The sequence below is a fragment of the Schizophyllum commune genome (assembly GCF_000143185.2).
Source record: "Schizophyllum commune H4-8 unplaced genomic scaffold SCHCOscaffold_2, whole genome shotgun sequence".
Lineage (NCBI taxonomy): Eukaryota > Fungi > Basidiomycota > Agaricomycetes > Agaricales > Schizophyllaceae > Schizophyllum > Schizophyllum commune.
Genome location: NW_026089539.1, coordinates 1571435 through 1589454, shown reverse-complemented (window position 1 = coordinate 1589454; position 18020 = coordinate 1571435). Strand labels below are relative to the sequence as shown.

The 18020-nt window shown below is 57.4% G+C and overlaps 7 protein-coding genes and 1 non-coding gene across 8 annotated transcripts; 4 read left to right on the top strand and 4 right to left on the bottom strand.

Annotated features, from left to right (window-relative positions):
• Positions 1-95: 95 nt before the first annotated feature.
• Positions 96-5662, top strand: SCHCODRAFT_02610658 (tricalbin). The gene is made up of 12 exons (XM_003037395.2): positions 96-385; positions 437-747; positions 797-1486; positions 1543-1808; positions 1862-2139; positions 2189-2794; positions 2845-3447; positions 3500-3952; positions 4004-4116; positions 4167-4807; positions 4857-4968; positions 5019-5662. The coding sequence occupies exons 1-12, from the start codon at positions 208-210 to the stop codon at positions 5247-5249; spliced, it is 4482 nt and encodes a 1493-aa protein (XP_003037441.1). The 5' UTR covers positions 96-207; the 3' UTR covers positions 5250-5662.
• Positions 5525-6657, bottom strand: SCHCODRAFT_02610655 (putative methylase; the record flags this gene model as incomplete). The annotated part of the gene is made up of 7 exons (XM_050344437.1): positions 5525-5757; positions 5809-5910; positions 5962-6171; positions 6221-6288; positions 6341-6393; positions 6448-6532; positions 6590-6657. Coding segments are annotated over 7 exons (661 nt in total), but the record flags the coding sequence as incomplete, so codon positions are not given.
• Positions 6658-7036: 379 nt separating this feature from the next.
• SCHCODRAFT_02610653 (NAD(P)-binding protein) lies at positions 7037-8106 on the top strand. Its single transcript, XM_003037396.2, has 4 exons — positions 7037-7255; positions 7304-7440; positions 7495-7794; positions 7849-8106. Exons 1-4 carry the CDS (start codon positions 7122-7124, stop codon positions 8022-8024), a joined length of 747 nt encoding a protein of 248 aa, XP_003037442.1. The 5' UTR covers positions 7037-7121; the 3' UTR covers positions 8025-8106.
• Positions 8107-8327: 221 nt separating this feature from the next.
• On the bottom strand, positions 8328-10137 carry SCHCODRAFT_01209114 (WD40 repeat-like protein; the record flags this gene model as incomplete). Its single annotated transcript, XM_003038721.1, has 7 exons — positions 8328-8615; positions 8669-8987; positions 9040-9299; positions 9353-9500; positions 9548-9681; positions 9739-9852; positions 9901-10137. The coding sequence occupies 7 exons, from the start codon at positions 10135-10137 to the stop codon at positions 8328-8330; spliced, it is 1500 nt and encodes a 499-aa protein (XP_003038767.1).
• A 166-nt stretch (positions 10138-10303) lies between these two features.
• Positions 10304-11900, bottom strand: SCHCODRAFT_02610649 (uncharacterized protein). Its single transcript, XM_003038722.3, has 3 exons — positions 11504-11900; positions 10982-11438; positions 10304-10922 (listed from the first exon to the last, which is right to left on the bottom strand). The coding sequence occupies exons 1-3, from the start codon at positions 11741-11743 to the stop codon at positions 10564-10566; spliced, it is 1056 nt and encodes a 351-aa protein (XP_003038768.1). The 5' UTR covers positions 11744-11900; the 3' UTR covers positions 10304-10563.
• A 489-nt stretch (positions 11901-12389) lies between these two features.
• SCHCODRAFT_02565421 (polyubiquitin-tagged protein recognition complex, Npl4 component) lies at positions 12390-14640 on the top strand (the record flags this gene model as incomplete). Its single annotated transcript, XM_003037397.2, has 6 exons — positions 12390-12406; positions 12452-12532; positions 12585-12703; positions 12760-14206; positions 14263-14389; positions 14444-14640. The coding sequence occupies exons 1-6, from the start codon at positions 12404-12406 to the stop codon at positions 14638-14640; spliced, it is 1974 nt and encodes a 657-aa protein (XP_003037443.1). The 5' UTR covers positions 12390-12403.
• Positions 14641-15106: 466 nt separating this feature from the next.
• Positions 15107-16632, bottom strand: SCHCODRAFT_02696554 (uncharacterized protein; the record flags this gene model as incomplete). The annotated part of the gene is made up of 6 exons (XM_003038723.2): positions 15107-15239; positions 15298-15375; positions 15428-16094; positions 16147-16428; positions 16482-16571; positions 16623-16632. 6 exons carry the CDS (start codon positions 16630-16632, stop codon positions 15107-15109), a joined length of 1260 nt encoding a protein of 419 aa, XP_003038769.1.
• Positions 16633-17064: 432 nt separating this feature from the next.
• On the top strand, positions 17065-17144 carry SCHCODRAFT_t42. Its single transcript has one exon. It is a non-coding gene; the product is annotated as a tRNA-Gln (tRNA).
• Positions 17145-18020: the final 876 nt, after the last annotated feature.

The window sequence follows — 18020 nt, the reverse complement described above, 5'->3', positions numbered from 1 at the left end:
CCGCCGCGGAGCGCATTTGGGCGGAAGGCTGTGCTCGGCGGACCGGACCGCTCGGTACGGCCCCTGAACCTGAGGTGGTGACATCACGCTCGTCGGTTGTCCTCTTTGACTTCCGGAATCGAACTTTTTGTCCGCACCGCTCGTCCAACCCGCCCCACATTCGCTTGCCCTGTATCTTATCCCAAACCACCATCTCCACACGCAGACATGGCCACCGACGCTGTCCCGCCGGGCGTAGACCCGCTGCGCGACGCCAAAGCCGGCAATGTCCCCGTCCACACATTCGACGCAGACGCGTCCCCGGCCGAGAAGGGCTCAGACGCAGGCAAGGCAAGGGACAAGCTGAAGAGCGTCAAGGACGAGAACAAGGACGAGGGCGTCAAAGGTGGGTCATCGCGCGCGCCTGCACCTCGGCCCCGCTCACGCGCCGCCTCAGAAGTGTCCATCGACACTGGCGCCGGTGCCTCCAAGATCGTGCCGACTATCAAGATTGAGGACCATGATTCCGACAAGGAGGCGACAGTCGTCGACCCAGAAGAGGCAGACACACCCAAGCCGCCAGGCGACATGCCAAGCGGGCCTGCGCCAGAAATACCAGACTGGTACATCGTCGGCTGGCGTCAGATGTCGCACATCGACGAGGTTGACCCCGAGGACGAGACCCAGCGCGACAAGTCCGCTCTTGCAGAGCTCGTCTCTGAGCAGTACTACGGCGAATGGTTCCACAACGCTGCTATCATCATCTTCGTGAGTGGCGCACAACGCACGGCAGACGCGTGCTAATCGGTGTCGTCAGGCCGTCTTTGCTGCGCACTTCTTCGCGCGATTCGGCTTTGGATTGGGCTGGCAGCTCATCTTGCTATCCGTATGCTGCACGTACTACACCACCTCCATCCGCCGCACACGTCGCAGGGCACGCGACGACATCCAGCGCGAGCTCACCAAGACGCGTCTTGGTTCAGAGCACGAGACTGCCGACTGGATCAACAACTTCCTCGACCGCTTCTGGCTCATCTACGAGCCCGTCCTCTCGCAAACGATCGTGTCCAGCGTAGACCAAATCCTCTCCAGCAACACGCCTGCATTCCTTGACTCGCTGCGCCTCAGCCAGTTCACCCTGGGAAACAAGGCACCGCGTATCGAGGCGGTTCGGACTTTCCCTCGAACAGAGGACGACATCATCATGATGGACTGGCAATTCTCGTTCACGCCAAATGATGTTGAAGACCTTACGAAGCGCCAGCTGCAAGGCAAGGTGAACCCGAAGATCGTCCTGACAATCCGCGTCGGCAAAGGTCTCGCAACCGCTGGCATGCCCATCCTCGTCGAAGACATTACCTTCGCTGGTCATATGCGCATCCGTATGAAGCTCATGTCGAACTTTCCGCACGTCCAAATCGTCGACCTATGCTTCTTGGAGAAGCCGACTATCGACTACGTCCTCAAGCCCATCGGAGGCGAGACCTTTGGCATGGACATCGCTAACGTAGGCGACGCGTCACCTACGTCTTGGTAGCTTGGCATGCTGATGACATGTTCCAGATTCCCGGTCTTTCGTCGTTCATTCGCGATATGACTCACGCGACCTTGGGCCCTATGATGTACGACCCGAACGTCTTCACGCTGAACTTGGAGCAGTTGCTATCCGGCGCACCGCTCGACACGGCCATCGGGGTGCTCCAGGTTACCATTGAGAGCGCAAGGGGGATCAAGACGAGCAAGATTGGTGGCGGGACGCCCGACCCCTTCGTCTCCATCTCAATCAGCCAACGCGCTGAATTGGCACGCACCAAATATAAGCGCTCTACGTACGTCTTCGTGTCTATATCTCGCGCTAAAGTGCTAATTTTGCACTATGAAGGTACAATCCGACATGGATGGAGACGAAGTTCATTTTGGTCAACTCGTTGGCCGACCAGCTTACGCTCAGCCTCTACGACTACAATGACCACCGGAAGCACAGTCATATGGGCGACGCGAGCTTCGAGCTGGCGAAGTTGCAGGAGGATGCGACGCTTGAGGGTCTTTCCGTGCCGATTCTTAAGGACGGCAAGGATCGTGGCGAGATGCGCTTCGACCTTTCGTTCTTCCCTGTCATCAAGCCCGAAGAGGGTCAGGACGAGGATGTCACTGACACGAGTAAGCGCTAATTGTGTCAAACTTAAGACGTTGCTCACAAGTCTCGCAGAGGTTGGCATTGTCCGTCTCACGATCCACCAGGCCAAGTCGTTGGACAAGTCGAAGTCGCTCTCCGGCGATATCAACCCCATGGCGAAGCTCTTCCTCAACGGCGACACCCGCAACGCTGTCTTTGCCACGAAGCCATTCAAGCACACCAATGCACCCGTATGGGAGGCCGCACACGAATTCCTCTGCGCCGACAAGCATAACTCCGTCATCGCAATCAAGGTCATCGACGACCGCGACTTCCTCAAGGACCCCGTCATTGGCTACATGTCCATCCGCCTGCAGGACCTGCTGAATTCCAAGAACGAGGTCGGCCGCGACTGGTTTAACCTCAGCGGCTGCAAGAGCGGCAAGATTCGCGTGTCTGCTGAGTGGAAGCCACTCAATATGGCGGGCAGTCTGCACGGCGCTGACCAGTACATGCCGCCGATTGGCGCGGTGCGGCTGCATATTGACCGCGCGACGGATGTAAAGAATGTGGAGGCGACGTTGGGCGGGAAGAGTGATCCGTATGTGAGGGTGCAGGTGAACAATGTGACGAAGGGCCGGACGGAGGTGATCAACAACAACCTCAACCCGGTCTGGGACCAGATCATCTACATTCCTGGTAAGTTGACCTTGTTTCATTCCACTTGTTAAAGCCTGACAGCGCTGCAGTGCACTCGCTAAGGGAGGCGCTCATGCTCGAGTGCATGGATTACCAACACCTTACGAAAGACCGCTCTCTCGGACACGTCGAGCTCCGCGTAGCAGATCTTGCAAAGGAGTCGGACAACGAGGAGTACCCCTACGAGTCCACGGGCGACCGCGACGTTGCCGATCCCATTAAGCTCGACAAGGGCAACAACTACAAGGGCCAGCTGCACTATCGTGCATCCTTCATCCCCGCGCTCAAGCTCAAGGGCATCAAGTTCGAGTCGCGCTCGGGCGTCTCGACCGGCGGAGGCGCCGGCTCTGACGAGGATGGCGGCACCGTGTCCGACGGCGGCTCATCAATCTCGTCCTCGGACATCGAGCACCAGGCCATTCCGGACGGTATCACAATTAACGTTGGCAAGCAGGCCGGTCGGCATAAGAAGAATGCCAAGTCGACGGATACGACGAGGACGGCCGCCTCGGTCGCGACTCAGAGTACTTCGCGGACGAACGATGTACCTCCGTCGCCGACTTCGCCCACCTCCCCGACCGCGCCGTCGTCGCCACCGCCGCAACAGGAAGAGTCGGGCGTCGAGCTACCGGTCGACGAGTTGCTGAAGCGCCGTGAGTATATCGCAACTACTTTCGCAGAACTGCTGACTCACTCACCCTTCAGAGTCCGGTATCATCGTCTTCAACGTCATCGGCGGTCGCTTGCAGAAGAAGGCACGCTTGGAGGTCTTGCTCGACGACGGCTACTGGCCCGCCTTCAGCACACAACGTGCTACGAGTACGCACGCGCAGTGGGAGTACGTCGGCGAGGGCTTCGTCAAGGAGCTTGACTTCGGCCAGGTCTGGCTGCGTCTCAACGAGGCAGACGAGGGCGACAAGGACGACATCATCGCCCAGTGGAAGGGTGACGCGAAGGCATTCTTGCAGACCACGCTTGAGGGCCCGCAGGACTTCACGCTGAAGGACCAGGACGACGAGAAGATGTCAATCGTGACGATCGAGAGCCGATATGTACCGGTGCCGGTGAAGCTGGAGCCGCGCGAGAGCATCAATAACCAAGGTGTCCTGCGCGTTGACTTGATTGCTGGCCACAAGATTCGTGCTGCCGACCGTGGTGGTGAGTAGCAAACCCTCTTTGTTCGAATAAATTACTGACGATATTATGCAGGCAAGTCGGACCCTTACGCCGTGTTCACGCTCAACGGCCAGAAGGTGTTCAAGTCTGCGACCAAGAAGAAGACGCTCAACCCGGAGTGGAACGAGAACTTCATGGTGCAGATCGTAAGTGTCCATCAGGCAAGCACCGCCGACACTTGCTGACTGTCCTACAGCCATCCCGCGTCGCTGCAGATTTCTCCGTCGAGGTCTTTGACTGGAACCAGATCGAGCAGGCGAAGAGCTTGGGCGAGGCGAAGATCAACGTGAGCGACCTCGAGCCCTTCGAGGCTGCTGAGCGCACTCTGCCTTTGGTCCACGATAAGCACGGCGAGGAGGGCACCATCCAAGTCCGCTTGATGTTCCAGCCCGAAATCATCGTCAAGAGCCGCAAGAACACCTCCACGTTCTCGTCGGCAGGTCGCGCCATGACCCAGTTTGGCGGCTTGCCCGTGCAGGCGGGCAAGGGCGTGTTCCATGGTGTCACCGGCGTGTTCAAGGGCAAGGGCAGCAAGGACGACGACTCGTTCGAAGGCGAGAACATGCAGGCGGCTGCTGTTCCGCAGGATCTGCCTGCGGGGCAAGTGTCGCAGGCGATCAACCCTGGGTCGGTGAACGGCGGGTCGATGAACGGGTCGACGACGTTCCCGGGTTCGGTTGAGAGTATGCCTACGAACACGGGCATGGGCACCTTGCGCGTGCATGTCATCGACGCGAAGGACCTCTCGGGGCAGGACTACAAGCCGTATGCGGTCATTCGCGTCGGCGACAAGGAGGTGAAGACAAAGCATGTCGGGAAGACAGCCAACCCTGAGTGGTAAGTCGTGTTATGCCGTGACCAATACAAGATCCTAACCTTCGCGTAGGAACGAGCACTTCACCTTCGCGGCGAAGCCGGGCCTGTCGAAGCTGCATGTCTGGATCCATGACCACAAGACGTTGGGCAAGGACAAGCTCTTGGCCCAGGGCGAGATTGACGTGAGTACTCCCTGTTGCCTTTTGAGCTTCACCTGCTAACATATCAACAGCTATGGCGGCACTTGAAAACCGAAGGTCTCTCTGCCGCTGAGGTGCAGGTCGAGCTCCAACAGGGAGGTGGCTTGATGCGCTTCCGCCTCGAGTTTGACTCCAATCTCGCGCCGAACCGCTCGTCGCCCAGCATCTCTGGCGAGGGCACCCAACGCACCGCCTCCTTCTCGTCCCCTTCCCGCTTCAGCTTCCACGCAAGGCGAAAGGGCAACAACGACGACAGCGACTAAACACCGAACTCTTCCTCTGCCTTTACTTATCATTATGCTGTCCGACTGTCAGAACAATCCTTACATGTACTACCTTTATCTCTCCCACTCGCAGTCGTCCATCCTCTTTCCCTATTCCCTTGCTTGGTCGTCTCATCTTGTGCTTCTCTTATCGCGACTTTATTCACCCATTTCTCGCGCACGATGGATGAAAGGGCTTCAGGCGTACCCACGTCTATGATATCCTACCAAAAGCGGACACCACACAAACTGACAACCACTGACCATGGACTGGACCGCCGTTAATTGTTTTTTTTCCATTGCTTCTTTGCCTTTGCACTGTCGCCGCAGCCTACAGTATTGTACTATATAGCACACCTGTTTATTATCTGCACATCCTGCGTTGCGAATCGAATCGTGCATGCTTTGACTGATTTGAAGCGGCCGTGCAGTTTCAAAGAGTAGAAGGTCGTTTTGTAAATCGTAGGATAAAGAGGTGCTCTCGTCCTGCGCGTCGTTGGAGCACGGTCTGCCGCTTGGTCAATGCGACGACAAACGTCCGAGAACTAGGGCGACGTACCTCGCAATCGAGACCCAAGGCGCCCATTCGGCTGGCTATATCCTGTATATTGTTCTGTTTCACTGCTACGAGGTAGAACCTACCGTGCGGTGACAGAAGGTCCTGATGTTGAAGTCGGAAGGTAAGTTGACGGAGGAAGTTGGCGAGACTTACTGGTACGTCAGGTAGAAAGAGATCAGTGACTTGCATGCCGTCGGTGCCACCTGCCCAGGACCCGGGCAAAGTCATCCCACTCTGCGCGTAGTACGCCTCCTCCGAATCTGTTGGCACATAAGGTGGGTTGAAGAGAAGGATGTCGACAGAGTTCTTGAGGCGGGCGCGCAGTGGGAATGCAAATGATGCGTTGATAGGTTCGAGCATAACCTGCGCTAGCGTCAGCGCTTCGTGCCACCCGCGTATCCGACCGCTTTACCTCGTTCTTGAATCCGGTTTGTCGAGTGCATTTACATGCGTGTAGGTTTATGTCGGCGGATAAGATAGCTTTCGACGCAATCGTTAGTATATGGCAAAGGGAGTGAGGAGCAGAACGTACGCACGCCAGGCAGTATTTTGCCAAGGAAAGCCGATACACAGCCCGAGCCTGACCTACCTCGGTACCCTCAATAATCGTAGATAGAGCAAAATTTTATGTACGCTTACCCGATTTCTAGGGCCACGGTGGGTTTCATATCTCGAAGAGCGCTTACATCTGCTTCAAGAGCATCAAGAAGTAGGAAAGTATCCTCTAGCAGTATACTACTATTAGCTGCAGAGGCTAACGACATAATCAATGCTCACGCACCTGCGGGCTCGTATACAGACTCAAAATCTATGGCCGAGAGGTGCGAGGTGTCTGGGGTTGGAATCATGGGCACGGCGAAAGATGAACCGTGGGAAATCAATAGATTTCGCAATTTGCCCGATTGCGGGCCGAGCGATTACCATAAAAGGATGAATAGACACGAGTGGGTCAGCCATCAAAGTCAGTGGGTCGATGGCGCATCGTCCGGTGCTTGAGTGGATGGGATAGGTGGATCTGTGAGAATATATAGGACGCGTGTGTCGTGCAGCGAAGACGCGCGTCGTCCGGCAGCCCTTGGGAAACGCATCGGTTCCGTGAGCCCTTATGGTTGAGTCCTCTTCCGCGTACGCGATGTACGTGCTGCGACGGCATGGACAGAGAAGACCTGGAGCTCGCACATCTACTGGGTCGTCTTTCACCTCGCTCAGAGGTTATAAGGCTATAAAAGCAGAGCGCGACGTCGACGATCACCATTCTCTGAGCTTCACAACTTCCCATCAAGCAGCCCTCTTAACACCCATCTCAATCAACGATGTCTCGCATCTTCCTCGTCACTGGATCGAACACTGGTATCGGCTACGAGATCGTGAAGCAAGTGGCTTCCAAAGACAAGAGCTACACTGTATACCTCACCGCCCGATCTGAGGACAAGGCCAAGGAGGCGCTGTACGTGAGAATGGCGCCCATCGTCGTTCGGTACTGAAATTTCCACAGTGCGTCGCTCCAGAAGGAGGGTGTTACCAACGTCAAGAGCGTCGTGCTCGACATTACCAATGTGAAGACCATTGCGTCCGCCAAGGAGACCATTGAGAAGGCGGAGGGCAAGCTCGATGTCCTCGTCAACAACGCCGGTGGGTAATCAGACACGTACCGCCTCCCTCAATTTGCTGATTTTCCCTCCCCAGGTAATGGCTTCTGGGACCGCGACCAGGACCCTCGCACGACTGACATCTCCGCTGTGCGCGACGCCATCGAGCTCAACCTGATCGGCCTGATCCAGGCGACGACCGCCTTCCTCCCACTCCTGCGCAAGGGCTCGAACCCGGTCATCCTCAACGTCAGCACGGACATGGCCTCGCAGGACTACCTGTCAAAGCTGCCATCGTGCCCCTTGCACATCGCCGTCGCGTACAACGCGAGCAAGGCCGCCGCGAACTCGTACACGATCTCCTTGGGCAAGGTCCTCGAGGCGGAGGGCATCAAGGGTGAGTGAATCGTCGGAAAAGGAGCAGTTCGGGATTTCTGACGATGTCGACCAGTCAACGCGGCCACGCCAGGATACACGGCCACGAAGCTGAACAACTTCGGGACGATCCATGCAGGTGCGAAGTCGGTCCAGGAGGGCGCGGCCATCCTGGTGCCCTGGGCTCTGCTCGACAAGAACGGTCCGACGGGCAAGTTCATCTGGGGTGACGGTACAGAGCACGCGTGGTAAAGGTACCAAAAGAGAGCGGAATTGTAATATCATTTGAATGAGCGACCGTGTAATTTCCTTTATTTCCTCGCGCACGTCTTCATTGAAATCCCGTGCTCCTTTGCACCGGGTCTAATGGTCAGTCGTCAGATTCCGCGCGATGAGGACGTACTCGCGTATGTGCACGACATGGCCCGCGTGAACTGGGCCGACGCAGAAAAAGCTGATGGCGCAGGTGCTTGCGCCCCAAAACAATGCAGTGGCGCGACATAATTCCCCGCGACCAGTGTTAGAAGCCTGAAGAAGCCTGGAGAGTTACAGTGATCATGTCCGCCCGCGCTTCCTCTTCCGCTCCTCGTCCGCTTCGCCGTCGTCGTGGGCGCCCGTCTGCCGGTTGCGCACGACTTTCTGCACGATATTGTCCCACATCATGTCGTTCACGCCCTTCGCTTTGCCCAGCTGCTCCCTCAGCGCGGCCACCTCGCCCTCCAGGTCCGTCACGCGCGCCTGCAGCGTTACGGCGTCCTGCTGCCCGCTGCCCGTCTGCGCGGGTTGCAAAAAGAAGGCGTGATCGCGCAGCATCTCGTCCTCAGAGTACGCAATATCCGCCGTCTGCGGCCGGGCGTCAGCAGGGCCCGAGGGCACGGGTAGCAGCGCAGACGCACCCTTGCTCTCGGCGGCAGAAGCGTCGCGACCTCGTGCGCGGTGCGCGCTTTCGCGTCGCGCATGCGCTGGAAGGCCGCGACCGGCCGTACGGGGACGACGTCCTTGGGGTCGCCGGCGCTCATGCTGAGGCTGACGTGACCGACTAGATCCGGCGGCTTCAGCATCGTCGCCAGGTGCGTGACCGTGAAGCCCTTGTGCGTCGTGATCGTCCGTAGAAGCTGGTGCGATGGAATGTCGTAGACGTGTACGGGGCCCGAGGTAGTACCGACTAGGAGGAGTGCCCCGGTCGCGCTGATACACAGGGCGGAGACCGGTTCGCTGGGAACAAAAATCAGATGGACGTACAAAGGGCCAGATTGCGACTTCATACCTCACAATTATGAGCCGCTTTCTCCGCGCCTCAGCTGGGATATCTTCGATGCGTATAACGTCGCTAAGTCCCGCGCCACCGACTGCCTCGGCGGGAATACCTAACTTTTCGTCTGCGTCCCGGAATAAGTTTACTTGGTGAACGGAGCCATCCGGCGCCGCTGCGAAAAAGAAACGCTCGGCCACATCCCAAGCGAGACAAGAGATGACTTGAGGGAAGGTAAAAGTGGTAAGAAGGGATTTTGTAGCGAGGTCCCAAACCTTCAAGGCCATTGATCAATTTCTAAGGCAAATAGACCGATAACTCGGCTCACCTTGACACTGTAGTCCACCGATGCTGTCAAAACACGGAGTTGAGGGAAGACACCGACACCACAGGTAATGTCAGTGATGGGTAGCGTATGGTCGGAAAGCGTGGTGTAGGGGAGGGGTAACTCGTTCTGTAGATCATCGTCCACAAGTCTACGCCGTAATTAGGCCATACCCAGAGCATAAGGCACTTAACACACCTTGAAACAGACCAAACGCTGACTCCAGAGTCATCGCTACCCGAGATAAGTGCTGCGCCATCGCGCGTGAACCGTAATACGGTTACTTGGCGGTAGTGGCCATCCCACGCATTATATAGGATGCCTGAGGATACCTATACTGGTAAGTGGTTCGTAAACATGTATCGAACGGATGATATCATGTTACTCGCCTCCCAGAGGTATAATCTTCCCTGCGCCGTTCCCCCCGCACAAAAGTGCCCCCGAGGGTCAAGCGCTATGCATGTAAGCTTCTCGGGAAGCACAATCTTCATGGCTAGTTGGTCCTAGATTTGCATTAGTTTCACTGCGTGGAAGGGGTGCTTCACACACACTTTCTGGAAGTTGTAGACATTGAGGATAGATTTGTCCGGCTGGCAAGAGAGCATGAAGCCGCCCTCCGAGCCGGAAGATTCGAGGATGGCGGTAGAGTTTCGTGGAGCATTGGTCTGCTTGAACGAGGCGAGGGAGTTTCCCGTCTGAAGGTCATGCAGTGCGATACATCCAGGCCCTGTACTGGAAGACGCCGAACTGGACGAGGCCGCGGTGGCGCATAGGACGATTTCCTGCATGGCGGGGGAATGCTTGAACTGGATCACCGATCGCCGATCGTGAACGCGTCCGGCGCCCGGCCCGAGTGATAGTGATAAGATGCCTCGGACCAAGTTCAACTTGCATGCGAGGGACTGGGAACGAATGGCGCGATGGACCGAAGTCGCACTGCGGGCCAGCTTCGAGTGACGGTATGAGGCACAATAGCGATCAAGTGCTACAGTTGAATAAAAAGACAACAGGGCTTCTAAGTTACTGCGGAGGGGTATGGATACACGGTGGTGAGTACGGACGGAGCCAGATGCCATTCAAAGCGAGGAGAATCGTGTACCGAGTCTGTGAGTACGATGCGTATGGGGAAAATACAATGTTCACGATGCCTGCGTACATATCAACCATGGTGTCCGGGAACTAGGCGCGCGGTGGTCGTGCGGGAAGCGCGGCGCCTATTTGCTGGATTTCTTCGTTGGAGGCTTCGTCGCCTTGCCCTTGCCTTTCCGCCGCCGCCCCTCCTCGCCCGAGCTGCTCTCCTCGCCGGCGGAGTCATATGGCTCGATGTGCACGACGTTTCCCGACGGTGGCGGCCCCGCGTCCGCGCTGCGCCTCGCCTCGGTGGATGGGCCCGCGTGCGCCTCCCTCAACTGCTGCATCCGCGTGCTCTTCATCGTCACAATCTCGCGGAGCCAGCCGTTCTCTCTACGGAGGTCCGCCGCCTCCTTCTCAAGCTCCTCCGCACGTCCTGTCAGGTCAGCGACCGAGCGCTCTAGATTTAGCGTCTTTTGCTTCTTTTTGATACGAAAGCGCGCTGGCAAAGGGAGCGTCGTGAGCGGTCAATAGTGTCGTGGGTAGCGTCAGGTGGCTTACCCGATGCTGCCGTATTGCGCCGTCGCTTCTCTTCCGCCGCATCGTCGAGCGCCTCAGGCGAGCCGGCGGACGAGGAGGAACCGGCGGAGGGCGCGGCCGCACTGCCGGATGGAGGGGACATGGTAGGCGTGAAGGACGTCGATGGGGAAGAAAATTGTGGACCGTGGGCGCCGTATAACGGCGGGCCAGGAGGCTGATTATGATGGTGATGTTGGGATTGCTGCTGATGATGGCCGATAGGTGGTGGCAGGGCACTCCAGGAGGGCCCGGCGATCGTGCTCATGAGCTGGTCGACGCCCGGTAGCTGCGAGTCGAAATTATGGGACATCATGTTCGACGAGCCGTAGGGATTGGGATTATGTTGGCTGAGGGACTGCATGAGCGCTGCATATGAAGCGTCACTGAATGGTGGCGGGGAAGCGCGATTGGAAGAGAGCTGGGCTAAGAGTAGGGCCTCCTGCGAGGGAAGGAGAACACGGTTAACGTGGTGTGGCGTGGAGGGGATGGCGACAGAGCGCGTACCTCTGGCGTAGGTCCCGTGTTGGAAGACTGACCAGAGCCGGAGGGCCGTGAGCGCCGGCCGCCACGGTTGTTGTTCCCGCTGTTATTGTTGTATGGGTTCATCGCCTCGCCCGAGGAAGTATCGTTGTCAAAAGAGAAGATGAGATGCTCCCAGTGTGACAGTTCGGCCTTAAGACCTGCGAGGGGAGGGGAGGACTGGAGATCATGTAAGAACACGTCCTTTTGGTCGGCCAACGACATGAGGGGGTGGGAAGAAAGCCTCATCATTCAGTTGCGGGTATGAGAGGTAAATAAGCACGATAGTCAGAGTTTCGCCATCCACGAAGGCGATTGCGACAGCGAGAGTGGGCTATTGCCAATGGCTCAGTTGGGCTTCCGGATTGGGTCGGCCAATTATATCCGAGGCTCAGGACGGTCTGGGGACGTCGGTGGGCGCTTTTCCGGGGCGAAAATAATGAGAGGAAGGTGTAGAAGACATGTTGGCGCGTTTTGAGTACGCTTGTTTACACTTGGAGGCGAGGAATCTGGAATTCCATAAGCTATTCCGAATAGCCTCCCAATAAGGCTGATCCAAAGTAGGAAATGACCGAAGCCCCGCGGTTCGGAATGGAAGCCGGACAAGGTCCCTCCCTTTGCCCTTTCGCCATAGAGCCCGGCCAAGTCGACATATTCAGCCATTGCAGCGCGATGAGGAGGCGGTCGCGAATTTGAAGGGAGAGCTGGGAAAATACAAATCGTCTTACCCATTTCCGCACATCGAGCCAGTTCGCCGCGGCCACGTGCGCCTACGCTCTCACACGCGACAGTGACGTAGCGACGCCGCCCACGTGCTCGATCGCGACGCGCGTCTACGACCTGGTCACTAATTGTTCTCGACTTTCCTTGTCTTTGTACTTCATCATGGTATGTGCTGCTGTCGCTGATACTACTAGTGCTTATCGCTCGCAGCTCATCCGCATCCGCTCGCGAGATGGCAACTTTCGATTCGAGTTCAGTCCCAAGGCAGACGTGGCTGAATTGCTCGAGAAGGTGCGTGCCACATTATCCTGTCCTTCCAGGTTACGTTGACGCGTCAGACCAGATAGTCGAGACCTCTCCCACTGCCAAACGCGACACGATTACAATATCCAATCAGCCTCGCGGAAATGAGGCGCCCATCTCCAAACTCTTGGGGAAATCACTCGAGAAGCTCGGCCTGAAGTGCGTCCTATACTGATGGGTTGCGATCTGAGTGCAGTCTAATGCTTATCCTGCAGACACGGGGACCTCGTGTTTGTGAACTACCAGCCACAAGAAGAAGCGCCGCAGCAGCCCATTCCGTCCACTTCGGCGCCAGCAGCGTCGCTTAGCGCGTCTACAGCACCCCGTCCTTGGGAAAACGTTCGAGAGGACCTCGTGGATACGTACTGGCGGTCACAGGATGGCAAAATCCCCCGCCAACGCGACCCGCAGTTCTGCAAGCATGGCCCCAAGGGGATGTGTGATTACTGCATGCCCCTCGAGCCCTTCGACGCAAAGTACCACGCCGATCAGAACATCAAGCACCTCTCCTACCATGCCTACCTCCGCAAGCTCACGCCCAAGACCTCCATCTCGAGCGCGTCGCACCTCCCCCCACTCGAGCCTCTATCTTACAAGGTCAAGATCCCATGTCCGACGGGCAACCACCCCAACTGGCCAGAAGGCATCTGCACAGGCTGCCAGCCCTCCGCCATCACCCTCCAATCCCCCGCCTTCCGCATGGTCGACCACCTCGAGATTGCCAACATGGAGATTGTCGACCGCTTCCTCCAAGCGTGGCGCAAGACCGGCCTCCAGCGCTTCGGGTGGATGATCGGCCACTACGAGCCGTACGACAAGGTGCCCATGGGCATCAAGGCCGTGGTCGAGGCCATCTGCGAGCCCCCGCAGGAGGGCGAGCTGGACGGGCTTACCCTGGGCCTCCCTTGGGAGGACGAGCCACGTATCCGCCAGCTGTCCGCCAACGCGTCGACGCCGCTGACGATCGTGGGCTATGTGTTCACGGATCTGGTACCTGACGAGGAAGATAGGACGAAGACGCAGTATCGGCGGCACCCGGGCTCGTTCTTTCTGTCCTCGCTGGAGGCGATTTTCGCGGCACGGATGCAGCTGGCGAATCCGACGCCGTCGAAGTCGTCGCCGACGGGGTTCTTTGGCTCGCGGCTGGTGACTGCGGTGTTGACGGGTACAGAGGACGGCGCTATCGACGTGTCTGCGTACCAGGTGTCTGAGCAAGCGGTGGCGATGGTGGAGGCGGACATGATTGAGGCGAGCGTGGACCCCGGTATCGTACGCGTCAAGGAGGAGGATCGCTCCGTCGACCACGCGCGCTACATCCCCGACGTCTTCTTCTCCTACAAGAACGAGTACAATATCGAGGTGAAGAAGAGCGCCAAGCCTTGCTTCCCCGTCGAGTACCTCCTGGTCAATGTGACGCACGGCTTCCCCCAGAACCCGGAGCCGATGTTCCAGTCTATCCAGTTCCCCATCGAGAACCGTCCAGGATTAGAAGATCAGACGGTGGAAGGCTTGCTCGGCGCGCTCTCCCGCCTCGACGCGCCGAACGTGCTGCCTAGCGTGCAAGCACCCATCGGCGAGTCACCCAAGCGGCAGGAGCTCGCAAAGTTCCTGAGCGATTGGCACCTCGTCGCCTTCCTCGAGACGACGCAGTTAATGTCGGTGGTGCGTATATTGTTCGCGAGCTTGCCCGGCTTTCGTTGACTGACGAACACACATAGGACGACATCAAGCTCATGATGCGCAGCGTCTCGAGTCCCGTACTGCTCAAGGAGCCTGCGCTTCTAGACCCCGTCCTACAGTGCGAGGGCTGGCATACGCTCATGACCTTTACTCGGGAACACGCACGTACGTCTGACCCTTATTCCTTTACTCCCTCGCTTGCTAATCTGTTCCCTTCAGCACCCTCCCGACCACAGACAAACCCGCCTTCTGGCTCGGGCTCGAACGCCATGGACGAGGACATCCCTCCGGAAGTGTACGATCAGATCGCCGCGTCCGAGGCCCAGTCTGGCGGTGGAATCCGGATATGCCCCCACTGCACGTTTGAGAATTCGCATGGAGGCTCGGACTGCGAGGTTTGTGGGCTGCCACTGTAGCGGGGCTGAAGGATTGCTCTGTTCCCCAATACAACTTGTGTACCCTCATGGATCTTTGTCCGGACCGGTCTGTCCCCCAACCTTACCTACCACAAGTGTACCCGCAGCGCTCGACTGCACAATCTACTCAGCATCGTTCACAAGTGTTCGTGACCGTCGTGTTCATGTCCCTGTCTACCAAATAGATACAAAGGAAGAGATACAGTGAGGAGTCCCAAAGAGAAGCAAGTGAGTGGGTAGCCGTGATAGGGGAAAAGCTATAGAGGACGAGAAAAAATATGGAGGTCGTCGAAGTCTGAACTGCTAGTGACTAGTAAAGGTGTGCATATGTTCCGGAAGGGTGAAGGGGGACGACGAGCGCGTAGAGATGACAAGCGCATGTAGGGACGACAGGCGCGCGTCTACGTGATATACGAAACGCGAAATCCGGCCAACGCGGACTATTGCCGCGTGTAACGATCCACATCTATGCAAATACCCACCACCCTGCAAACAGCAGGCCAAACAGGATGCCCAAGGCTCGCGCCACGATCACGACAACGAGCGCCTTCCGGACCGCGGCGTAGTACGTACTGAGAGCTGAGCCGGACCAGTTTATTCTGCAGGGCGAGCTGATGTTAGTTGTTGATCGGCGAGGAGGCTGGATGTCAAACCCACCTGCGGTCGTTGGACCCGCCAGAGCGGACGCTGGCCTCCCAGCCGCGGACGACTTCGCGGTAGCGGCGGCCGAAGACCCTGGGGGGCGGGCGTAAGCAGACGGTGAATGAGCCATAAGGGAGAGACGCACCAGATCCAGAAGTTGACATCCGGGTATGAGAACTTGGGGAAGATGCTCGCGAGACTAGGAGCAAGGTCTTCTATCCTGAGCTCGTCGCCGGCGCGGTAGGGCAGCTGCAGCGGGGACAGAGGTGCAGGCGTCGAGTAGCCTGACCGCCTACCCGATTGCAAGTCGGGCTCTGCCGGTATCATGTACGATAGCAGGTCGAGCGTCATGCCGAGCGACAGGCCCCACAACTTGAGCGTCTGACGCCGCCCACCGTGCGTCGCTCCCTTCTCCAGTTTGCTGACGTCGCTGACTGGTGCGGGTGAGGGTTCGGTGGATGAGGGCTCGATGACGATGGCGGGGAACTGCATGCTGCCGACGAGAACTTGCACGAGAAGGCGCAGGGCGACGGAATGTTTGGGCGCCATACGCGAGGCGGCGTCGACGGTCACGTAGGACCATTTCGGCGGAGCGACGACAGAGGCAAGAGGTGTCCAGTGTAGGGTAGTGCCTTCGGCGGGGTCGGCGGTGGGTGATTGAGGGCAGAGCTGGAGGAAGACGTAGGGGGAGAGAATCATGAGGAGGCGCTTGCCAAGGGAGGTAGTGATTTCACGGTCGTCGAGCTGCCCAATGCAAGTGTACTCGCGCTCCGCGAGGTCAATGCCGATCTCTTCCCATGTTTGGCGCATAGCTGGGAAGGTTGGGGGGTTAGAAAGGGTCACAAGGTGAGAATCCGGACATACCGGTGTATAGACCGCCTTCGTCGTCCTTTTCTGTGCGACCACCCGGGAAGGCAACATGTGCTTCGCGCGTATTGCGCGGCCTGCCATTATCCAGGGACGCAACTTCGGCAACTGCGCTATCGCGGCGGACAAAGAGGATCTCGGGCCTCGCATTGGGGTCCTTTACCCAGTCGAGATCGAAGAATTCGGTGATGGTAGGCTGGGAGGTGGAAGGGGGCGGAAGGGTAGCATTCGGGGCGGGTACGATTCGAATGATGAGTGCTACCGCTGCTCTGCGAGGTTCTGGGGCAGTGCGTCAGTGAGCACTAGCTGGCCATGCATGAAATACCACGTACGGGTGCGGGGCGACGCAATGACACGCGGTGGCGTCGAGCGGATACGGTGCAGAGCTCTCGAGAGCGAGGCAATGACGGAGAGGGGCTTTTCTGCGCAGGGTCATCAGCACCATCAAGGAACATCCTAGACAGTCTGCTCACCGTCAGACATGATGGTGGAAGGCAAGGAAGGCTGTGGCGGACGTTCCCCAAGGCTGCTTGCCATTCAGTTCGATCGCCGGCACTTTGGGGCCGCTTGGACCGATCGCGCTCCTTTCCTTCCTCCTGCAGTGCGGGGCGCCGCGCGGATGTCGATCCTCGAATACCCGTCCAGGGTGCTGTTGGGCGGACTTTCTGAACGTACTCAAGTCCGAGCTCCATATATACCCAGCGGTGTGCTCTTCTTATCCAGGCCCCGGGTCTGGACGTGTATTGTCTGCGAGCGAATCGACAATGGAGTGAGCTACTGAAGTGAGCGAGTGCATTGCTTCCGCATGGTCGACGTCGGAAAGGATGCATTCTAGGCTCCTAGAGTGGTCTCCAAGAATAGCGTTTAGCTATCTGTACATGCTGATATAGCCTTCAACAAATGCAATGCCTGCACGGTCTAGTAGTGTAGCGGTTATCACCCGGGATTCTGACTTGAACATTCCCGTAACCCAGGTTCGATTCCTGGCTTGACCTTTTTACACGAGTGGCAAGGCGATTTTTTTGGGGGCAAAAACATGCTTAAAAAGACGCTCAAAAAGGTGCTCAAAAAGATGGTCATTCTGCGTCGAAAAAGAGCATGTTTTTGGGGCCAAAAAGACGTCGAAAAAGACGGTCTTTTGATAGTCTCACAGTTCAGCCTCTCGTTCACAAGTGAAGAGAGTCTGAGATCGATTACGCCTACCTTCTTAGTACCCCCACCGTGGGAACTTTCGAAGCAGCGGAAGGCGGAGGAAGATTGCGATCCGTCCCGGTTTGGGCTGCTGTGGCGCAAATGCGATCGGTGGACGTGACAGGGCTTGCCCTTGTCGCCGTTCCTCAGGCTATGGTCCATGGCATATTGCTCAAGTCCCCGTGAGATGGCCTGGGAGCTATCAAAAATGGTGTACCAAGTACTCAAAGCCCATGTTGGCGCTGCATCACATCTGTACGGCTAACATTTCAACCAACGTCGACAGGGCGGGGCTATACGGCCGGTTTATGTGGGGTATACGTTCGAAGGCTGGCTCCAGATTTCAGGCATAAAATGTAGAAAGCATCCCTCATTCCCGAGCCGTGTCGCGCCCATTGCAGGACGGACGTCTTGGGGCCTCACCCAACCACGCCGATGGCTGTTACGCCACGACACTCCAAAACGAGAAGGATCGCAATCTCGTCCCGCCTTCCGCTGCTTCGAAAGTTCCCACGCTGGGGGTACTAACAAGGCAGGCGTAATCGATCTCAGACTAGTCTTTTGAGACGTCTTTTTGCCACTGAAAAAGAGCTGAAAAAGAGAGGGCTTTTGTTGCCAAAAAGAGAATCCTTTTGTGTCACTTTTGCGGCCTAAAAATACTATCTTTCTACGCCCAAAAA